This window comes from Macrotis lagotis, chromosome X (genome assembly GCF_037893015.1).
Source record: "Macrotis lagotis isolate mMagLag1 chromosome X, bilby.v1.9.chrom.fasta, whole genome shotgun sequence".
Taxonomy (NCBI): Eukaryota; Metazoa; Chordata; class Mammalia; order Peramelemorphia; family Peramelidae; genus Macrotis; species Macrotis lagotis.
In genome coordinates this window covers 327,246,122-327,264,072 of record NC_133666.1, presented here as the reverse complement: position 1 = coordinate 327,264,072, position 17,951 = coordinate 327,246,122, and the positions used below count along the sequence as shown (strand labels likewise).

At 37.8% G+C, this 17,951-nt stretch overlaps 1 protein-coding gene across 2 annotated transcripts in view; it reads left to right on the top strand.

Annotated features, from left to right (window-relative positions):
• The first annotated feature begins 5,161 nt into the window (after positions 1-5,161).
• Positions 5,162-17,951, top strand: part of ELP2 (elongator acetyltransferase complex subunit 2) — a 63,387-nt gene continuing 50,597 nt past the window's right edge. For both annotated transcript variants that reach the window (XM_074206965.1, XM_074206963.1), the window contains exons 1-3: positions 5,162-5,315; positions 11,096-11,174; positions 14,388-14,458. In XM_074206965.1, coding sequence (XP_074063066.1) covers positions 5,178-5,315; positions 11,096-11,174; positions 14,388-14,458 — 288 coding nt within the window. In that variant the 5' untranslated portion in view covers positions 5,162-5,177. The remainder of the gene's footprint in view (positions 5,316-11,095; positions 11,175-14,387; positions 14,459-17,951) is intronic.

Here is a 17,951-nt window from a genome sequence, read left to right as displayed (position 1 = left end):
GATTCTTATTTTACAGAGGAAGAAACTGAGACTCAAAGAAGGAAAGTCAATCATCAAACATTTATTAAGCCCTAAGTATTTTTTTTTGACACGTATTAAGTCCTAAAGATACAAAGAAAGGCAGAAATATGGTCCTGTCTTCAAGGAACTGACATTCTAATGTGAACAACTAGGTACAGGGAAGATAAGTACAGTGTAAATGGGAGGTAATCCTTGAGGGGACTAGTAATAGAAGGTAAGCTTAGAGTTGAATCTTGAAGGAAGTCAGAAGGCTTAGGTGAGGAGGGTGGTTTGGAGGGCAGCAGGTGAAAAACTATTGAGCCAAGAAAGGAATATTGTGCAAAAGTAACATTAAGGAGCTATGTAGGATACATTGAGGGAAGTCAAGTGTGAGAAGATTGGAAAGGTAGGAAGAAGTCATCTTGTGAAGGGCTTTAAAAAACAAACAGGAAGCCAATGGAGTTTACTGAATAGGGGAGAGTAAGTGCCATGGATGAACTTGCCCTTTAGGAAGATAACTTTGGTAGCTAAGTGGAGGATGAACTGGAGTGGATTCAAGAAAACTAACCAACAAGGAAATGACTTGTTCAAGGTCAGAGAGAATAAGCAGAAAATTTGGAAACCTGAACCAGATCTTCTGAGTGCAAAGCCAGGCATACTGCTTTCATTAAAGCCATTAATTTGTTTCAAGCAGGCACTGTTATGCAATAGATGGGCACAAAGTCAAAATGAAACCTCTTCCCTATTAAGGAGTACTAGTTCTACAGGGAAGGGCAACATGTGCATACATGAGAGTTTTAGGAATTTTTCATTCCTCTTTAGGCTACTCTGGACCTCACTGGGTACTTCTTTTCAGTTCCCTTTTATGTCTTGTCTTCTTCCATTAGAATGTAAACAAGGACAAGGAATAGACTCTCTGCATTTATTTGTATTCTCAATACTTAGCACAGTTTATTTTACACAATGACAGCTTTAGAAATGCTTTGTTGACTTTTATCAAGTCTTGAAATACATCTAATTCCTGAGTGGAGGAATAAAGTATCTTTAATAAGATTACACATTATCACACTTTTACCACGCCTACCACTCTGGGGGATTTCCCTCTAGTAGACTCATAGGAAAAGGTTTTCATACTTTAGGAGAAGAGTGGGAGGAGTAACATTAGGTAGCCTGGTTTTGAGATGCCAGCCACCCTTAGCAATACAAGCAAGAAAAACTACTTCAGTCTGGATGTTTTGCCTTTCATGCAAAGAATGTCATTTGAAAGAGGGTAAGGACTTCAGGACATGGCAGCAACTTTTGGGCTGATCTGGTTCAAGCTGACTTTGTCTACAAGGAAAGGTCTCAGACCTTTGGGTATAGTTCAACTCAATAGGGAATAAATATTTTTAAGAGTGGGAATGCAAAGACATTACTGAAAATCTGACATTTAAGCTGGTAATATTACATTTGGCATTGTTAAAATAGAATTATGATTTTATATTGATCAATATAATATGTAATGATAGTAATGAATTTTCTAATAATTTAGAATCCTTTTCCCAGGCATATTCTGATCTGGGAATCAGAGAAAGCAAGGCAGCCTGGAGTAATTCATGGATCTTGATAAGTCTTCATTCCTTCCCTGACCTGTACTAAGCTGGGTTTAAGTTAAATTAATTAGAAAAATGTTTAATCTGTTCTGTATCCAAGAAAAGTAATAAAGGGCCCTCAAGAATAAAAAGCAGGGGTAGCTAGGTGGTGCAGTGGATAGAGCACCAGCGCTGGAGTCAGGAGTACTTGAGTTCAGATCCCCCTCAGACACTTAATAATTACCTAGCTTTGTGGTCTTGGGCAGGCCACTTAACCCCATTTGCCTTGCAAAAAACAAACAAACCCCTAAAAAAAAAAAGAATAAATAATCAACTTAACCATTCCCGTGGAAAGTGGAACTTTAGCTAAAGGAAATCAGGGGAGCTATGAGGCAGAGATGAGGGGGAATAGAGTTCCAGGCAAGGCTAGTAGAGGTGTGTTCAGAAAGGACAGCTACAACACATTCTTGAAGTTCGGAGATGGCATATCTTGTCTTATTTCAAGGATTAGTAAAGACAGTATCACTGGATGGCAAAGTATGTGGTATGGGAGCAAGTACTGTAATAATAAATAATAATAATAATAACAACAATAATAATAATGTTGTTTTTCATTTTTGAAGAAGACCATAACATCAGGGAGATGATGCCATGACAAGCACATGGGGGGCGGTGTTGTGCTAAATCACTAGCCTCATTTTCTTCTCCAGAATTATCTAGGTTCAGTGGCCAGATAGAAACCAAGACAACTGGAGATAACCCTGGATGCAAGGCAATCAGGGTTAAGTGACTTGTCCAAGGTCACATAGCTAATAAGTGACTGAAGTCACATTTGAATTCAGGTGACTCCTGACTTGAGAGATGGTGCTCTAACACTGCACTATCTAGCTGCCCCTGGGAGTACTGCATAAGACTAGAAAAGGGTGCAATTCTTTTTTTTTTTATTAAAGATATTTGAGGTTTACAATTTTCCCCCCATCTTACTTGCCTCCCTTCACCCCCACGGAAAGCAATCTATCAGTTTTTACTTTGTTTCCATGTTGTACATTGATCCAAATTGAGTGTGATGAGAGAGAGAAATCATATCCTTAAGACACAAAAAGTCTAACAGATAACAAGATCAGACAATAAGATATGTTTTTTTTTTCCTAAATTAAAGGGAATAGTCCTTGAACTTTATTCAAACTCCACGGCTCTTTATCTGGATACGGATGGTATTCCCCATTGCAGACAGCCCAAAATTGTTCCTGATTGTTGCACTGATGGAATGATGGAGTCCATCAAGGTTGAACATCGCACCTGTGTTGCTGTTAGGGTGTACAGTGTTTTTCTGGTTCTGCTCATCTCACTCAGCATCAGTTCATGCAAATCCCTCCAGGATTCCCTGAATTCCCATCCCTCCTGGTTTCTAATAGAACAATACTATTCCATAGCATACATATACCACAGTTTGCTAAGCCATTCCTCAATTGAAGGTCATTTACTTGATTTCCAATTCTTTGCCACCACAAACAGGGCTGTTATAAATATTTTTGTACAAGTGATGTTTTTACCCTTTTTCATCATCTCTTCATCATTTTCACTACCCAGTAGTGGTATTGCTGGATCAAAGGGTATGCTCATTTTTGTTGCCCTTTGGGCATAGTTCCAAATTTCTCTCCAGAAAGGTTGGATGAGTTCACAGCTCCACCAACAGTATAGTAGTATCCCAGATTTCCCACAACTCTTCCAACAATGATCATTATCCTTTCTGTTCATATTGGCCAGTCTGAGGGCTGTGTGATGGTACCTCAGAGAAGCTTTAATTTGCATTTCTCTAATAATTAATGATTTAGAGCAATTTTTCATATGGCTATGGATTACTCTGATCTCCTCATCTGTAAATTGCCTTTGCATATCCTTTGACCATTTGTCAATTGGGGAATAGCTTTTTGTCTTAAAAATATGACTTAGTTCTTTGTATATTTTAGAAATGAGTCCTTTGTCAGGATCATTAGTTGTAAATATTGTTTTCCAATTTACTACATTTCTTTTGATCTTGGTTACAGTGATTTTATCTGTGCAAAAGCTTTTTAATTTAATGTAATCGAAATCATTTAGTTGGTTTTTGGTGCTGTTCTCCAACTCTTCTTTAGTTATAAACCTCTCCTGAAAAGGGGGCAATTCTTAAAGGCTTTGAATGCCAGTTTTATATTAGATTCTATAGGGAGGGGCTATTTGATATGGTCATACCTGGGATTTAATTCCACTTTACTTTTTAAAAATTATTTTCTATTTATCCTATAGATGGTTTGCTTTGTATTTTTGTTTGCATGTGCTCTCCCCTATTAGAATGAGAGTAAGGACAGCCTTTTTCTTTTTGGCCTGCATACAGGCAGGTCTGATGCATAACCTATTGCTCAATAAGACAGATATAAAAGAAAAAATCAAAATGAGTAAATTCAGATGATGTTGACTCAGCCACCTTGGCTGTTGTAGCTACTTACGACTAGTTACAATCATCCCTGGATACTTTGGAAATTTTTATAGAATCACAGAATTTGCAAACTGGAAGTTCAGCTGTAATTTGATCAAACCTACACATGAAAGGAATCCCCACTTTAATTATTACAAATGGTCATTTAGTCTCTCCTTGAAGACTTTTTTATTTAATCATTCTTTAGTCTAATCTTCAGTCTTATGTCTCTTTGTATTTCCAACTTTCAGCACACAGTAGACATTATTATTATTATTATTATTATTATTATTATTTTAGGTTTTTGCAAGGCAATGGGGTTTCTCAAAAGGCACACAGCTAGGTAATTATTAAGTATCTGAGGCCAGATTTGAACTCAGATACTCTTGACTCCAGGGCCAGCATTCTTTGTTCCACTCATCGCCCCCAGAGTTCATTTTCAAGACTACTATTATTGTTCTATTTGTATTCTTTTTTCCTTTTTTTTAGTTTTTGCAAGGCAACTCACATTTGTTTTTTTTAGATTTTTACAAGGCAATGGGGTTAAGTGGCTTGCCCAAGGCCACAGGGCTAGGTAATTATTAAGTGTCTGGGACTGCATTTGAACTCAGGTCCTCCTGACTCCAGGGTCCGTGTTCTGTGCACTGCACCACCTAGCCGCCCCTACAGTAGATGTTATTAAAGCATTAATTGAATTACGGTTAATGAAGGTTTTTTTACGCTTTTAAGGTTAGTTGAAGGACTCAATAAAATGAGAAAGCATCCATGCCATCGTGACTGTGTCTAACCTGTGCATCTGCAGTCTTGCGTCTCGGCAGACTACTGAGCCGACCAGGGCCATAGGGGCTGAGGGTGGTGGGAGGCGCCGGGGGCGGCTTGGACGGATACTCGGGGCCTGGCTTGGGGACGGAGGGCTGCGCGGGGGAAGCGGGGCGCATGCGCGGCCCGTGGGGGCGGTCCTTCCCCGCGCGCTTTCCGGTGGTCCCCTGGCGCGTCCCAGTTGGGCCGCGAGGCGCCCCGGCCGGAGCCCGGCCCTGCTTCCCCCCCACTCTCCCGTCCCATGCGGCGGCGCGCGCCGGGGGACACGCCTCTTCCGCTCCTCCGGCCGGAAGTGCCTCCCCGGGCGGAGCTCCGCCTCCCTCCTCCGCGAGATGGCGGCGCCCGTGATGGAGACCCATCACGTGTTCTGCAGCGCGAACCGGGCGCGGGGCGCCGTGCGCTGGGACCCCAGGCCCGGGGGCCTCCTGGCCTTCGGCTCCTGCCGCTCCGTGGTCCTGTACGAGCCGCAGGTGAGAGCGTGAGCACCCCCTCAGCCGGTTCCGCCACCGCGCGCCGGAGGGCTCCTGCAGAGCCGCTGCTGTAACCGCTCCTTCCCGGCCCAGCTGCCCCTTTCTGCCGCTCCCCTCTTCGCCCGCCGGGGCTCTCTGCCCCCTCCCTGCTGGGCCCCGGCCGCCCCCAGGCCGCCCCCAGCCGCACGGCCGGCTGACTCGCGCGTCCCGAGCCCGCAGCCTCAGCTCCTCGGCGCGGCTGGCGTCCTCCTCGGGGCAGTAAGCGGTGACCCCCACGAGATGGCCCAGGCCCACTGCCCCGTGTCCCCGGGCTCGGACGGCCTCGGCGCCCAGGCGAGGAAGCCCAGGCAAGCAGGGCCAGCGACTTGCCCAGGACAGGCAGCCACGGAGATGACTACTAAGCCACCGAGCCCACGTCAGGAAGTCAGAGCTCAAGCTGCACCCTTACCCTGCTTGCCTCAGTTTCCTCATCTGTAAAACGAGCCTCCAGTATCTTTGCCAGGAAGATCCAAATGGCATCACAAAGATTCCGATGTCTCCGAACCAAATAACAACACAAAGGCTCAAATTTAACGTGCATTTCTAAAGTTATTGCTCCTGAGCCCAAATGAACGGTGTTGTCATCCAGTAGTCATAAAGAGGGCTCATTGCAAAGCAAAGGCATTATAGAACTGGCATAGAAAGAGATTATGCAACAAAATACCTTACCCATAAACCCGAGGTACCCCCAGGATCAGTGGGGAGAGCAACCACGTAGAAGTCACAAGTAGGGAGGCATATGTGAGGAAGAAGTTTGTGCTTCCTCATGCTCGAGGGCCAGAGATGTCTGCTCAGTCTCACCCAACTTGGTTTCCTTCTCTCTTATGCTATCCTGATGGACACTACTTGGCTATATACACAGTTTCAATTTCTGGTTCAGTCAAAACCTGTCTATGAGACAACGCTCAAAATTGTTACTATCCTGAACATATCTTTACCCTTTTTTTAATTTTTAGGTTTTTTGCAAGGTAGTGGGGTTAAGTGGCTTGCCCAGGGCCACACAGCTAGGTAATTATTAAGTGTCTTGAGACCTGATTTGAATTCAGGTACTCCTGACTCCAGGGCCTGTGCTCTATCCACTGCACCACCTAGCTGCCCCTGTCTTTACTCTTAAGACAACTTGATTCCAGAATCATGCTGCTTGTGAAATTCAGGATACCCATATCTTGACACAGAAAGTTGGAATTCAGGAAAGCAGGGTTCTTGAATTTCTCTGTCAGGCATGTCTGGCTATATACTTTTGATGTTTATTTTCATTATTGCTTCTGGTTGGGAAAGTAGGGAGTAGTAAGAAATCTCCCATCCATGCTGTTCTTTTGACAAGTGGAAAAGTAAAGAACAAGTTTTCAAGAACTGAATCCATCCTCCAGGACAGATTCCTAAGAGTTCAGTGTCTTGTTTTTTAAAGCCTTGGGAGGTATGATTGATGCTCAACTAGTCAACATTTTTTTTTCATCCAGTGGAAGATGCTTTATAGTACTATCTTGTTTAGGAAACTACTTTGTATTCTATTATCAGATTGTATAGGAAAACTCCCTAATTTATTTAGGGATTACCCTTTTACACATACACTGAGAGATTTTGTACCATCTTACTACATTAATGGGAATCCAGTATTGCAGTAAGAGCCTTTAAAGCAAAGCTTCTTAACCTTTTCCTTCTAGTGAAACCTTTGGATCCGGGGAGGGGGGGAGCAAGAGAAAGAAAGGGAGGAGGAAAGGGAAGGAAACATCTTTCCTGCCATCCTGAAATGGCACTCTCAGCAATCCTGGGAGGTAGGTTCTGAATGAATAATTATCCCCAATGTGAATTGGGGCAAATGGAGATTAAACTATTTGCCTGCTGCTTAGTCAGAATTTGACCTTAGGACATCCTGAATCCAGACCTAGTGCTCTTATCCATTCTTCCACCTAGCAGCCCTATCCCTTATATAAGAAAGGAAGGGAGAGGAGAATGTAATTAGGGATGCCAATTAGGAATGAGTTGAAGTAATTCTGATATGAAAGATTATTTGGTAATAATGAGAACAGAGAAATATATTCTATAATAATTAGATTTTGGAGGAATATTTAATAGAAATTGGTGTTTGACTGAATTTAAGAGATACAGAATTACACTGTCTTGAAAGATAATCTCTACAATACCCATAACAAATAGTAATCTAGCTTTTGCTTGAAGCTATTCAGTGAATTGGAGTCCATCTCCTGAAGCAGTCTATTCTACTCAAGGACTCCCAAGATTTAAATGTTGGATAATTGGTTGAAAGATGTATATATAGAGAGAAAAGTTTGGAGGATAATAGAGTTTTGATAGGAATAGATGATGTGTTTCCTTCTGGACATGTTGGCATCTGGATTACTAGATTGGAATTCAGTTATGGATTTAAGAGTTTTCAGCAAATAAGTGATAATTGATAGTTAAGAATGAGGAATAAACTCCACAAGGGAGAAAGTAAATATGGGATCCTCGTCATATGAAAAGACAGCTGTACCTAAAGTCAACTGCCCTAAATTAGCATCCTCGCTCTAATACTTAGTTCCACTAGGTTTTCATCTCTCTGAACTGATTTCCTCATCTATAAAATGGTAAAAAAAAAAAAACAGTTGTACTATTATCTTCTTCAAAGTGTTGTGGTAAGAAAAGTGTGTTAAAAAGTAACCACTATGTAAAAGGCAACTGTTATTATGTGTATCACCAAGATGTTACATTGAGCAATGGGCAAGTATGGAGAATCTGTTCTTAGGTGGAGGTATCAGTGGCAATATTTTTTTTAATGATAAATTTGACAATTATGAAATTTCTATATGTGAAGTTTAGAAAAAGATTACCTATGATACTGTGAATTTACTATGTTTTAGTTTTAAAGAAGAATATATACTAATATTAATACAATAGTAGCAACACTACTCTTATCTGTATCTTTTGAATATCCTTCTGTTCTTTTACGTGTAATTTTGTTTTATTGATGCTGTTTCTTGTTTGTTTTATCACTATCATTACTTATCCCCTTTCTCCAAAACACCCACCACCTCTTTTGCAGTAAAAAGCTTCTTTCCTTTGTAATAAGAAACTAATCAAGCAGAAAAAAATTTGAGTTGTCATATCTAAAAATGTATACTTCATTCAGTATCAGTAGCATGTTTCCTCTTTGCCAAGAGAGTACATACATCATCAATCTTCTGTCAATATATTGGTTATAGTTCCTCTGTTTTAAAGTTGTCCTTTTTACAGTGTTGTTGTGGCTCCCTGGTTCTTCTGGTTTGGTTTACTTCATTATGTATCAATTCTTAAGTTTTTCTCATGTTACTATGAATCTGTCCCTTTTGTCATTTATTACAGAGCAATAATATTCTGTTATGTTCATATACCATAATTTGTTCAGCCATTTTTCAATTGATAATTCATTTTTCAGTGCTATTTAACTGTTTCCTCTAAGGTGTGGGCATAATAGTGATGTAATTAGCCTTGCTGTCCCTCTTTTTTCCTCTCACCTTACACCCCTCCTCTTCTCCTTACTTATTTGGGGGTAAAGAAAAAGAAAAATCCTCATGACACATATATGTGTGTGTGTGTGTGTGTGTGTGTGTGTATAGGCAAGCATAATAAATTTCCATATTATCTGCTCTAAAAATATACATTTCACTCTGCATCATGAGTTGTGCCTCTAGGTCAGCAAGGTACTGTTTCTCAATGTGTCATTGATCCTATGATATCATAGTTGAACATTGCTTGATCCGAATTCATAAACATTCAGTATAATGTTTTTGTTCAGATGGTACATACCTCATTTCCTACAATTTACACACTATAAAAACTTAAATACTTTAAAATATATATTACTTTGTATTGTCTATAATTGAACATATAATGTTCAATATCAAACATGCTGCTATGTTCAATTATAGATAATATATTAATGTTCTTATTTATTAAGTCTTAGATTTTAAATGCACAGAATTATATTAGATTAATTTATTGTAATTTGTTCAGCCATTGTTCATTGTTTGACACTTTAGTTTCCAGTTCTTTGCTGTAATAAAAAAGAACTGGTGTAAATAGTGCTGTTCATAATGAGTCCTTTCCCTCTTTTTTTGATCTCTTCGTTTGACAGCAGTTTTTGTTAAATTTGGGGTTTTTCCTTACCCTGATGTGTTGTTCTTGTTCATCAAACATATGCTGCTATGTTCAATTATAGACAATATATTAATAATGTTCTTTTGTATTAAGTCTTAGATTTTAAGTGCATAGAATTCAGAGACCATAACTTGAAACATTGTATTCTCCTCAAATTGCCCAAGTTGTATATAAATAAACTTATAAGATAGTAAATATTTGCTCATTTAATGGTTGCATGAAACTTTCAATATAAGTCAGGCTCATTTGGTGTCATTTCCGGCTGTGCCTGGTTTTTTTTTTTTTTTTTTTTAAGAGATTTTGTAAGGCAGTGGGGTTAAGTGGCTTGCCCAAGGCCACAGGGCTAGGCTAGGTAATTATTAAGTGTCTGAGGCCGGATTTGAATCCAGGTACTCCTGACTGCAAGGCCAGTGCTCTATCCACTGCGCCATCTAGCTGCCCCTGTACCTGTTTTTTGACAAGATTTCTGTTATTATTGTCCTGGTGATTGGGAGCAATTGAGTTTGACTGGAGTATAGCCATGAGAAATAGTGTGGATAGAGTGCTGAGCCTAGTGTCAGAAAGATCTGAGTTCAGATCCCCTTGAGACTCTCACTAGTTGTGTGACCCTGGACAAGTCACTTTACATGTGTTTGCCTTAATACATTAGAAAAGAAAATGGTAAACCACTCCACTATCTTTGCCAAGAAAACCCCATGGACAGTATTATTGTTGTGAAGAGTATTCCACTAAAACTGCATTGGTTCTTAAAAGCTTTTCCAGATTTTCCTGAAATCATTCCTTGCATCATTTCTTACAGTACTTTAGAATTGTTACATTAATTTATAGTAATTTGTTCAGCCATTCATTGTGTTTAGTTTCCAGTTCTTTGCTGTAATAAAAAAGAACTGGTGTACATAATACTTATGGGTGCTTTCTCTCTTTCTTTGATCTCTTTGTTTCACAGCAGTTTTTGTTAAAGTTTGGGTTTTTACTTACCCTGATGAAGTGTTCTTGGCTTTATCAAACATATGTTGCTATGTTCAATTAATTATCACTGTGTGAAGTATCTTGTCTGCGGTCATGCAGTTAGTGTATGTCAGAGACAGGTGGCAAGTTTCTATTTAATACACAATTGAGAATACCAAGATTAAAAAAATATGTTCGCTGGACTCAAGGAGGTGTTTATAAGTGTCAGAGCTTCACTAGGATTCTCAAATTTAGCACTGTTTTCCTCATACCATACTACATCATACCAGATGGTCTGGTGACTGGTGCCATATTTGTTGAACCTGGGAAAAATACAGATTTTTTTGTCATTTATCACCTGGTTGCCAGATTTGATTGTAAAACATAGTAATAAGTTGATCCAAACTGGTTAACAAATAAAGTATCAGTCATAAAATAGTTTCAAAGGACTGGTCCCTCTGGTTTGCTTCTGTTTTATTTTAGATTGAATTGTCATTCATGTATGAATTCTTTAGGCTGTTAAATAAGAGAAACCTATGTGAAGTTATCCAATTTCATAGTTGGATAGTTATATCTTATATTAGAGGGAAAAATCTTTATTTTGTTTAGTTCCTCCTTTGAGCTATAAATTACCAATACCATGGTTTTCTTTCTCATAGAAAGGAGTTGTTATTGACACTCTGAATGGACATACTGGTCGAATTAATTGTGTACAGTGGATTCAGAAACAAGATGACTGTAAGTATTAATTGGGTTCTTTTAAAGTTGTTTTGGATTTTTTTCCTTGATTAAAAAAGTGATTTTTAATTATCCTTCATATTCATTTCTGGTCTGGTGTTAAGTACTGTAAAAAGACCAGATTTTTATAGATTAAAAAGCTCTAATATACAGTAAACCTGTACTAGTTTAGATATATTAGAGGGTGAATAGTTTTATGAGAAGTCTTAAAGAATAAAATAAAAAAATCATAGAATCATAGAACTGTTGAAAAGAACCATAGTAGTCATCTAGCCTAATTCTTTTATTTTGCACAGTAGGAAATTGAGACCTAGAGAGCGGTCAAAGTATGCAAAGTATGAAGTTCTCTTTTAGGTACTTTTAGTAACCAAAGGTAAGCTAACAATGAGACTCTTAGAGAATCTTTTTTTTTTTGAATTTTATTTAAGGCAGTGGAGTTAAGTGACTTGCTCAAGGCCACACAGCTAGGCAATTATTATTATTATTATTATTATTATTATTATTATCATCATCATCTTTTTGCAAGGCAATGGGGTTAAGTGCTTTGCCCAAGGCCACACAGCTAGGTAATTATTAAGTGTCTAAGGCTGGATTTGAACTCAGGTACTCCTGATTCCAGGGTCAGTGCTCTATCCACTGTGCCACCTAGCTGCCCCTAGAGAATTTCTAAAAAGAAAATTTGTGAAGCAATGGAATGGAGTACAGAGAGCACATATCATTATGATCATCAACAAATAGCTATTGAACAAGACTTTGGGTTAAGACCTAGAGTCTTAAATGAGAAAGCCTACAGTATAGTCTTGACTCTCCCACCAAGTAGCTATGTGATCTTGGGGCAAGCCCTATAATACTCTAATACTCTTTCTTTCTTTCTCTCTCTCTCTCTCTCTCTCTCTCTCTCTCTCTCTCTCTCTCTCTCTCTCTCTCTCTCTCTCTCTCCCCCCCTCCCCCCCTCTCTCCCCCCCTCTCTCTCCCTCCCCCTCCCTCTCCCTTTCTCCCTCCCTCCCTCTCTCCTTCCTTTCTCTTTCTCTCTCTCCCCCTCCCCCCTCCCTCCCTCCCCCTCCCTCCCTCCCTCCCTCCCTCCCTCCCTCCCTTCCTTCCTTCCTTCCTTCCTTCCTTCCTTCCTTCCTTCCTTCCTTCCTTCCAAGGCATTGGGGTTAAGTGACTTGGCCCAAGGTCACACAGCTATGTAATTATTAAATGACTGAGGTTTTATTTGAACTCAGGTTCTCCTGATTCCAGGGCCAGTGTTCTAACCTGTTTAACTCTAAAATGAGATAATTATTCTAATTAGTCAATAAGGCCCCTTTTAGCAACCGTAGCCTTTGATTATTTTTTTTTGTTTATTTATAAAAGATTTAAAAAAAAAGAAATATTCATTTATTTTGAATTTTATAATTTTCCCCCTAATCTTGCTCCCCCCCCCAAGACACTCTGGCAGTCTTTGCATTGTTTTCATGGTATACATTGATCTAAGTTGAGTATGATGAGAGAGAAATCATATCCTTAATGAAGAAAAATAAAGTATAAGAGATAACAAAATTACATAAGATAACTTTTTTTTAAAATTAAAGGTACTCCACAATTCTTTCTCTGAATACAGATGGTATTCTCCATCGCAGATACCCCAGAATTGTGCCTCATTGTTGCATTGATGGAATGAGCAAATCTATTGAGGTTGATCATCACCCCCATGTTGCTGTTAGGGTATACAGTGTTCTTCTGGTTCTGCTCATCTCACTTAGCATCAGTTCATGCAAATCCTTGCTGGTTTCCCCTGAATTCCCATCCCTCCTGTTTTCTAATAGAACAATAGTGTTCCATCACATACATATATATTTGCCACCACAAACAGGGCTGCTATGCATATTTTTGTGCAAGTGATATTTTTACCCTTTTTCATCATCTCTTCAGGGTATAGACTCAGTAGTGGTATTGCTGGATCAACAGGTAGGCACATTTTTGTTGCCCTTTACTTCCCACGTTTTTTAAACATGTTTCCTTCATTTTGGTTTCATTGTTAATTACTGTAGAGAAATTATAGTACTGCAGTTTGAATACATTATAATTGAATATCAGAATTCAGGCTGAATTAATGTAGTTTTGTTTATTTTAGTGGCACTTTATCCATCTATTCATTCATTCATTCATTCATTTATTTATTCATTTATTTATTTAGTTCAGACTTCAAGTTTTATTGGTATGGGGGAATTTCTGATATGAAAACTCCTTTCTCTTATGCAAGTCTAATCTTAGTGTAACTTGAGGACACTGTAACGTTGCATGGTTACATTGCTAGTATATGCCCAAGGTAGTATTTGCTTTCACATTGTTCTGATTTCAAGGCCAAAATTCTTTCTAGTATGCCAGGCTGCTTCTCAAGTGTACAATAAATAGAAACAAATTACATCTATGTCTAAATCTCTCTCTATATTTATATATTCTTTCCTCTTTCTTTCTGAAATGATAAGCAAAAATATACAAACATTTTAAAACTTTTATTAGTTATAAAGCTGATGAATATGCATATATACAAAGGAAGAGATAGGCTGTTTATTCAAAAGTAAGAATGAGAGATAACAGTAGCTCACTAGTGCATGTGGAAGATTTAAAGAATAATATGGACAAGAAATACTCAGGATGAGAACTGGATTATATTTATTGTAACTAGTAGTATTAGTGAAATTATCCACACTGAGGAGATTACAGATTGAATGAAGGATTATTGGTAGAATACTGTTGTATAGATCTTGAAATTTTTTTAAGATTTTATTTAGTTTTAGTTTTACAATTTTTCCCCTAATCTTACTTCACTCTCCCCACCCCCCAACAGAAGGCAATTTGCCAGTCTTTACATTGTTTCCATGGTGAATGTGATGAGAGAGAAGTCGTCGTATCCTTAAGGAAGAAACATAAAGTATAAGAGATAGCAAGATCAGACAATAAGATATCAGGTTTTTTTCCTAAATTAAAAGTCTTTGCTGAAACTCCACAGTTATTTCTCTGGATACAGATGGTATTCTCCATTGCAGACAGCCCCAAATTGTCCCTGATGGAATGTGCAAGTCCATCAAGGTTGTAGATCTTGAATTTTTTACTGTCTATATTATACTGTAATAACTGATTTTAAAATATTAACATTTTTACCATTTGAATTTAAGTTAGAAATTATGTAGGAAATAATTTACCCAGTTATAATTTATTTTTTTTCAGCTCCTACAACTGAATTGATTTCTGGAGGATCAGATAATCAGATGATTCTTTGGGAAATACAGGAAAACCAGGTAAGTAAAGTAAACATGTTTTGAGTGTCTTTTCATTTGTTCATTTATTTTTTTCATCTGATCCAATATTTCATCAGTACAGAGAACTCCCAGTGAGAAATTTCTTTTTTATCAGTCTTTAAATCTTAATGGTTAAGTGATTTATGTGATTTGTCCAGGATCACACATCCTGTCAAAGGTTGTCTATTCACTACATTGTGTTGTTTCCCATAATGTCCTGTATAGGTAATTCTTATTCATGTAATTGTCTCATCTTGTTTCTATTATTTAAAAGTTTTCAATGAGCTTCTTGATTTTTATGTGCAGATACTTTATCTTAAAATTTTTATTGATCTCATTGCTTTCTTCATTTCAATTTCATACCTCTTCTCCATATGATTGAAAACGTCTTCTGAATGTCCAGCTATTTCAGAATGCTTTTCAAAACTCACCTTTTCAAAAAGTCAATTTCCCTCTGCATTTATCTGAACCAAGTAGAAAGGTTTGTAAGGGATTTTCACACTGTAAAAAATGATCCTTGTTTTGCCAGTATCCTAAGTGACTGGACATAGCTCATGTGGGAGGCATGAGGGCTAATTATTCAAGATTTGCTAATTGTTTTTTAATTATATAAATATTTTATTTGTTTTCCAATTACATACAGTGGTAGTTTCTATCAAGCATGTTTTTGGAAGGTTTTGAATTTTACAAATTTTTTTTTCTCCCTCTCCCTTCCTTCCCTCCTTCCCCCCTCCTCCTAACAGAAGACACTCAGATTTAGTCTTTATACATTTGCTTTCATGATTGACATAGATCCTAGTTGAATGTGTTAAGAGAAGAAAAATAAACCCAAAAGGGAGATAGAAAATATTACAGATAGCAAAATTGTGTAGTACATATGACAACTTTTAAAAGTTGAAGATTGAAGGTAATAATCTTTGGTCTTCGTTCAAACTCCACTGTTCTTTCTCTGGGCACAGATGGCATTCTCCATCACAGATCCCCTAAAATTGTCCCTGATCATAGCACTCATGGAATAAACAAGCCATCAGGGTTGATCATCGCCCCATGTTGTTGTTAAGCTGTATAATGTTCTCCTGGTTTACTCATTTCCTCAACATCAGTTCATGCATATCTTTTGAGGCTTTTCTGAAATCCTGTCCCTCATGATTTCTAATAGAACAATAAGTTCCATTATATACATATACCACAATTTGTTCAGCTATTCCCCAATTGATGGGTATCCCTTCAGTTTCCAGTTCTTTGCCACAACGAACGGAGCTGCTATATTTTTGTACAAGTGATGTTTTTACCCTTTTTCATGATTTCTTCAGGGTATGACCCACTAGGGGCATTGCTGGATCAAAGGGTATGCACATTTTCATTGCCCTTTGGGTGTAATTCCACATTGTTCTCCGGAAAAGTTGGATCAGTTTATAGTTCCATCAACAATGCATTAGTGTTCCACACTTCCCACATGCCCTCCAACATTGATCCTTATCCTTTCTGGTCATATTGGCCAATCGACTCAGGTCTTTCTTACTCAAAGTCCAGTGTTCTTTTTTAATATACCATTACTACCTCAGACTCCATCCTGACTCCTGTGTTTACCAAGTGCCAGATTCCTGAGAATCTTCTCCTAGCAAAATTACATAATAGGATACCTTTTTTTAAAAAAAAAATAAAGATAATAGTCTTTGGTCTTTTTTTAAACTCCACAGTTCTTTCTTTGGATACAAATGGTATCCTTCCATTGCAGCTATCCTAAAATTGTCCCTGATTTTTGCATTGATGAAATGAGCAAGTTCATTAAAGTTGATCATCACACCCATGTTGCTGTTAAGGTGTAAAATGTTCTTCTGGTTCAGCATCAGTTCATGCAAATCCTTCCATGTTTCTCTGAATTCCCATCCCTCCTGGTTTCTAATAGAACAATAGTGTTCCATCATGTACATATATCACAATTTGTTCAGTTATTCCCCAATTGATGGTCACTCTCTCAATTTCCAATTCTTTGTCACCACAAACAGGGCTGCTATGATTATTTTTGTACAAGTGACGTCTTTTACCCTTTTTCATAATCTCTTCAGGGTATAGATCCAATAGTGCTATTGCTGGATCAAAGTGTATGCACATTTTTGTTGCCGTTTGGGTGCAGTTCCAAATTGCTCTCCAGAAAGGTTGGATCAGTTCACAGCTCCACCAACAATGCATTAATGTCTCAGATTTTCCACATCCCCTCCAATATGGTCATATTGGCCAATCTGAGAGGTGTGAGGTGGTACCTCAGAGAGCAGTTTTTCATATGAATATAGATAACTTTGATTTCCTCATCCAAGAATTACCTTTGCATACTTGTTTTTCTTAATAAATTTGTCTCAGTTCTCTATATATTTTAAAAATGAGTCCTTTGTCAGAAATACTAGTTCTAAAAATTTTTTCCCAATTTACTACAAGTTCTTTTGATCTTGGTTGCAGTGGTGTTGTTTGTACAGAAACTTTTTAATTTAACATAATCAAAAATATCCAGTTTGTTTTTTATAATGTTCTCTATCTCTTCTTTGGTCATAGATTTCACAGGTAAACTATTCCTTGTTCTCCTAATTTGCTTATAATATTGTCTTTTATATCTAAATCCTGCACCCATTTTGACCTTATCTTGGTTGGGGGTAGGGGGGTGAGATGTTTGTCTAATCCTAGTTTTTACCATACTATCTTCCAGTTTTCTCAGCAGTTTTTAATCAGAGAGTGCGTTCTTATCCCAGAAGCTCCTGGAGTCTTTGGGTTTATCAAACAGTAGTTTATTATAACCATTTCCTGCTGTCTCTTTCACACCTAATTTATTCCACTGTTCCACCACTCTATTTCTTAGCCAGTAGCAGACAGTTTTGATAACTGATGCTTTATAATATAATTTTAGATCTGGTAAGGCTAAACCACCTTCTATTACCTTTTTTCCCATTAAATCCCATGATAATCTTGACTTTTTGTTCCTCTATATGATTTTAGTTACTATTTTTCCTAGCTTACCAAAGTAATTTTTTGGAAGTTTGATTGGTTTGGCACTGAATAAGTAGTTTAATTTAGATAGAATTGTCATTTTTATTATATTTGCCTGGCCTATCTATGAGCAGTTGATATTTGCCCAGTTATTTAGATCTGATTTTTTTGTGTGAAAAGTGTTTTATAATTTTCAATAGAGTTGCTAAGTCTGCCTTGGTAGGTAGACTCCCAAGTAGTTTATGTTGTCTGAAGTTATTTTAAATGGAATTTTTCTATCTATATCTTGCTGCTATATCTTGTTAGTAATTTATATAGAAATGCTAAGGATTTGTAAAGGTTTGTTTTATATCCTGCAACTTTGTAAAAGTTGCTAATTGTTTCCAGTAGTTTTTTAGATGATTTTTTCAGGTTCTCTAGGTATATCATCATATCATCTGCAAAGAATGAGAGTTTTGTTTCTTTGTTTCCAATTCTAATTCCTTCAATTTCTTTTCCTTCTCTTACTTGCTAA